The 5,484-nt window shown below is 35.3% G+C and overlaps 1 protein-coding gene across 1 annotated transcript; it reads left to right on the forward strand.

The window, feature by feature from the left end:
* Nucleotides 1–588: 588 nt before the first annotated feature.
* Nucleotides 589–5,180, forward strand: LOC132600512 (UDP-D-apiose/UDP-D-xylose synthase 2-like). Its single transcript, XM_060313728.1, has 9 exons — nucleotides 589–1,041; nucleotides 2,157–2,249; nucleotides 2,371–2,478; nucleotides 3,653–3,767; nucleotides 3,847–3,980; nucleotides 4,077–4,178; nucleotides 4,261–4,353; nucleotides 4,481–4,616; nucleotides 4,702–5,180. Exons 1-9 carry the CDS (start codon nucleotides 775–777, stop codon nucleotides 4,812–4,814), a joined length of 1,161 nt encoding a protein of 386 aa, XP_060169711.1. The 5' UTR covers nucleotides 589–774; the 3' UTR covers nucleotides 4,815–5,180.
* The last annotated feature ends 304 nt before the right edge of the window (nucleotides 5,181–5,484 follow it).

The following is a 5,484-nucleotide window of genomic DNA, read 5'->3' on the forward strand; positions in this document are numbered from 1 at the left end:
ACCCAATAAATCAATACCTATAAATTAGTTTTTGCACACCCCTACAAACTTAGGAAAAACAGGAACAAAATATTTTTAAGAATCCGGTCCCCATTTTAACTAATAACAATAATTTTTCACTATGAAAGAATTTATTTGTAGGAGCTCTTTTTCTAGAAATGGGGCCTACGCGTTGCGAATTCAAATATAATCTGATTTCAATGTGAATACCGCCCGGCGCACACTAGGGTGGAAAAAAAATTGGGCAATTTGCAGGATTGTCCTTCGCTGGGATTGGTCTTTAATTGTTTCCCCGCAAGTTAGTGGTCTTTAATTTTTTTTTCCTTGGCTAAAAATTTCTTGGTTCCGGGTTTGAACTCTCGTTCAGTCGAAAATTTTTAAAAAAATTCGCAAGGTCGAGTGCCTTCAAAATTTTGCCTCTGCCTTAAAAGACAAAACTCTACCCTGCGAATCCATGCATCTACCTTGCAATTTTATTTTTTCTCCTGAGTCGGGGTTCGAATCTAGAATTTCCCACATAACCCAATCTTGTAGCGCGTAAAATAAGAGCTATAATTCTCGAGCGTAGAAAGAATACTGATTAAAAATCATTAAATTCAATCTGGCCACAGCCACATACTCTTCAGAAATTTTCCTCCCTCCTTTTTCTTGCTTTAAATATATTCCCCCAAACCTTTCTTCTTGCCCACCGTCAAAAAAAACCTATTCATACACATCCATTCACCTTGAATATACAAGAAAGTGAAGCAATAGACAAAAGATTATCTTAAAAAAATGGCAGGTAGAGTAGATCTAGATGGTAATCAAATAAATCCAATTACAATATGTATGATTGGTGCTGGTGGATTTATTGGTTCACATTTATGTGAAAAAATCATGTTTGAAACACGTCATAAGGTACTTGCTGTTGATGTTTATAGTGACAAAATTAAACATTTGCTTGAACCAGCCACTCTTCAATGGGCTGATCGTATTCAGTTTCATCGAATCAATATTAAAAATGATTCCAGACTTGAAGGTCTCATTAAAATGGCAGATCTGGTAATTTTTACCCTCTTTTACTGCTTCTGTTTCTCGCGTGGTTAATTATGCAAAAAATTGATATTCTTGTGGCTAATTCTGCAATTTTCACCTTGCCTCAGATTTATGTGGCACTTTTTGGATTTCGAGATTCTTTCATGTACCTTTTAAATATTTTAAATTGTCAAATCATTGTTACTTACTTATAATGATTGAAGATTCCATGCAAAATTAAACAGTTTGACTCTCGAAATCTGAACTGTGCCACGTAAAATGGCATAGAGCGCTTTGGTGAATTTTTCCTTATTTTGAAATTTAGAAAGTTAATTATGCAAATAATTGTTTAATTATTTGAGCAATTTTATTATTTTACAATTTGATCTCGGTTTTTCTCTGTCTGTTATTGCACCATTATAGTTTTTTAATTTCAGCTTTCGGATTCCGAGATTCAAACAAGTGATTCTTTGATCGTATATTTTGAATTGTCAAATCATTGTGACTTATAGTACTTTTTTATGTAGTTTCAGAATATGTAAATTTCATTTTAAAAAAAAAACAGATTAAAGATTATAGGCACGAATTTACGGTCAAAATTAAACTGTTTGACTCTCGAAATCTGAATTGTGGCCAGAGTATTATGTATGGTGTGGTGAAGTTTTCGTTATTTTGAATGAATTTGAATTGAATTGAACTTATATGCAAAAAATTGGATATTCTTGTGGCGAATCCTGCGTTGTTTTGAGGAATTTTGTTATTTTCAGCTTGCTGTTTCGACGATTTGATCTCATTATTTCTATTTCTGTTAAAGACTTCAGCTTTACGAAATTTCAGTTTTAATACGCATTTATTGGGATCTATATTGTGAATTTGAGACTAGTATTGGATCTGAATTTGATCACTCCTTAAGAGAATATCCAGCCATTTCTAATACAATGCAGTCTTCATTTTTGATGTACCTAATGCATTTTTTAAAATATTTTTTAGATAATTTAATTTAACAGCTTTGACTGATTTTGCTGTAGGTGTTGGTTAATTTATGCATATGTACGTTTTTTGACGTTTCTTTCTGGATTTTTAGTGTTGATCCGTGCAAGTCTTTGACTATTTATGACTTTTTGGCTTTTCTTGTGATGTAGACCATAAATCTTGCTGCGATCTGTACACCAGCAGATTATAACACTCGTCCACTTGATACGATTTACAGCAATTTCATCGATGCTTTACCAGTGGTATGCATTTTGGACTTCTAAAAATGACAATAGATTTTGATGATTGTCATTTGTAGGAAAGATTTCACTTTTTTTCAGCTGAAGTTGAGATGTGAAGTTAATTTTGAATTGATTAATGCAGGTTAAGTACTGTTCAGAAAATGGAAAGCGTCTCATTCACTTTTCAACTTGTGAAGTTTATGGAAAAACAATAGGTGCCTTTTTACCCAAAGACAGCCCACTGCGACAGGTAAGACTTTGCTTTCCCAGTGTTATATTTTTCACTTTAATACAGAATTGATGCTGAACCTTGATCTGTTATTTTCTTTGTGTTTCGTGTGTCGTATCATGAAAGTTTTTGTTATTTACAATATCATTTTTTTGTGTATTCTCGATTTGGTCTCAGTATTGCGATTAATGCAGTTTGATATTGCCAAACTTAAGCATTTAAAATTTTAGGTGAGTTTCTAGTTTTAATCTTTTCTCTCAGCTTTCTTGTTTTACTTTTATGTCATTTTTCTTTCCTAGTAAAACATGTTTCAATTTAGACAGCAACCTGTGGATATCCAAAAATATTCTCAAGTTAGTTGATTTTGGTATGGTCCAGTGCTGAATCTTTCAATTGAGGATGATGTTAATTTGAATTCTGAGCGTCAACAGTGCACCTAGCTGAGGACCTTCTGTGCTAGAATTTGTTATGTACATGTTAACAATTTCTAAGCATCTCTTTTGGTTACACTGGATACAGCTCTGGGCATATAACTTTTCAATTAAAAAGTGTGATCTCAAAAGATTTTACCATTATACAATGATAGATGTTCTAATCTAGGCCTTGTTGCTAGCATTTTCATCTAACAGGACGACACCGTGAATTGTTTGATTCACGGGCTTAAGATGTCTATGATATATGGTTGTGGGCCACATTAGTTTTTGGTGCTTGGGCATTCTGTCCTGGCTTTCCTCCCCGCACTACCTCCACAAACCAAAAAAAAGAGAGGAGAAAATGAGAGAAACAAGATCTCTTTGTTTCTTCGAATTCCATGGCAATTGGCAAGTATTCAGGAGATTCTCTATGTGTTTGATGTGTGTGCTTATGCTTTATACCTAATGGTTGATTATTGAAAAAGCTGGTCATTGATGAATATTTGCTTTGGTAGTTGATAAGCTGGTAAATCGTGAGCCGTATTAGAAATTTGATCTCCATTCAAAGGAGAGTGTTGATTAATTATAAATGTTATGCTTTGAAGTTGCACAGGTTACCTTGTAATTTCAATTGTATTCAGGAGTCTAGATTGAGAAATCAATGAGATTTTGTTTAACCCACAATATGTTTAGTGTTGTGGAATCATGGAGAATGTCATTATTTTCATTTGCATTTCCATTGTTTTCCATGTAATTGTTTAACTCTTCGACCTTTTTTCTAGGATCCTGCTTATTACGTGCTTAAGGAAGATGCCTCCCCTTGCATCTTTGGACCAATTGAGAAGCAGAGGTGGTCCTACGCGTGTGCAAAGCAATTGATTGAGAGGCTGGTCTTTGGTATGTGAAGTTTTACATTGGTTGTTTCATTGTTGAATCTCTTACCATATGTCTTACATGTTATGTGTTATATTTACAGCTGAGGGTGCTGAGAACGGCTTAGAGTTCACTATCGTAAGGCCATTTAACTGGATTGGTCCTAGGATGGACTTTATTCCTGGCATTGATGGTCCTAGTGAAGGTGTTCCAAGAGTATTAGCTTGCTTTAGTAATGTATGTGTACTTTTCTCTTTGATTAACCTTAAAACCTGTATCTGTTGTTCACTTGTGAGTCTCATGTTTTCATCATCTAATGTTCCCTCTTCTCAGAACCTTTTAAGACGTGAACCTTTGAAACTTGTGGATGGGGGAGAATCACAAAGGACCTTCATATATATCAAAGATGCTATAGAAGCTGTTCTTCTGATGATCGTGAGTTTCACTTCCTTATCCCTTTAATTTTGTTTTCAGAAATGCATTAGTATCTATGATGATTCAACTAGGCAAAATGCAGGAAAATCCGGCTAGAGCCAATGGCCACATCTTTAACGTTGGTAACCCTAACAATGAAGTTACTGTCAGACAGCTGGCTGAAATGATGACTAAGGTGAAACAAACATTAAATTTGTCTTTCTCCTACCCCTCTTGTGGTTCCAACTGCTTTGTCCTAAATTTCATGCCGCATGTTGTCGATACTATGTTTTGTTCTCAACTCCGTCTCCGGATAATAACAGGTCTACTCAAAAGTGAGTGGAGAGTCTTCTATTGAAACGCCAACCATTGATATAAGTTCTAAAGAATTTTACGGCGAGGGGTATGATGACAGTGACAAGAGGATTCCGGACATGACAATAATCAACAAGCAGCTTGGTATTAACCGGTTTCTTTGCCTAATGACAATTTAATACTTGCAAAAGTTGAAAATAATCTGACTGTTAAATCATGTAATGACCAGGTTGGAACCCAAAGACTTCCCTGTGGGACTTGCTTGAATCTACACTCACGTACCAACACAGGACATACGCCGAGGCTATCAAGCAGGCCATGTCTAAAACAACTGCGAATTGATAATTCGCTGCTTGGTGACATGTCTTTCAATTTCTTCCTACGATTCTCCTGAGTAAAAATCTACATAGTCCATCTCCCATACACATTATTTTTTGTCATCCACGTGTTGCAATATCTGTAGTACCTCTCTTCTGTTTTGTGACAGCATATTCATTAAGAAATTTGTGTCATAGGCTGGTGTATTATGCCACTAGAGCCTCGTCTACGACAGTTATTGGGGGGGTATTAGACGAAGGAAAAGCTGTCCCGTTCTTATCAGATTTGTTGTCATTCATATATTCATTCCTGTGTATGGAAGCATATTGTATCATTTCGATCGACCTACTGTTGGGGCTATAAATTGGAAAATTTATTCCTATTTGTTCATGTGGTTGTGCATTCTTTTATTGGGCGAAGAACACTTGTAGTGTCATAGATCGTTCTGTCATTTCTGTTGGATTCAAATAGTTATTTAAGATAGAAGCTTATGGTTAATGGGTTTACTCCTATTTGATGTGTGTATAACTTCAGAGTTTAACCTCATTGTTGCACTATATTGCTACAACAATAGATCCAGTATAATCCCACCAGATGAGGTATTGGGGGAGGGGGGTTGGAGTGTAAGACAAACCTTGCACTATAATCCCATGCTCGTGAAATATCTAATACTTTAACTATGAAGAGCAGTTAC

This window comes from Lycium barbarum, chromosome 6 (genome assembly GCF_019175385.1).
Source record: "Lycium barbarum isolate Lr01 chromosome 6, ASM1917538v2, whole genome shotgun sequence".
NCBI classification, from domain to species: Eukaryota; Viridiplantae; Streptophyta; class Magnoliopsida; order Solanales; family Solanaceae; genus Lycium; species Lycium barbarum.

Coding starts and splice junctions, on each gene's coding strand:
- LOC132600512 (XM_060313728.1), top strand. CDS start 775: ATGGCAGGTAGAGTAGATCTAGATGGTAATCAAATAAATCCAATTACA. Junction 3,768..3,846: donor GATTGAGAGGCTGGTCTTTG/GTATGTGAAGTT, acceptor TTATATTTACAG/CTGAGGGTGCTGAGAACGGC. Junction 4,617..4,701: donor AATAATCAACAAGCAGCTTG/GTATTAACCGGT, acceptor TGTAATGACCAG/GTTGGAACCCAAAGACTTCC.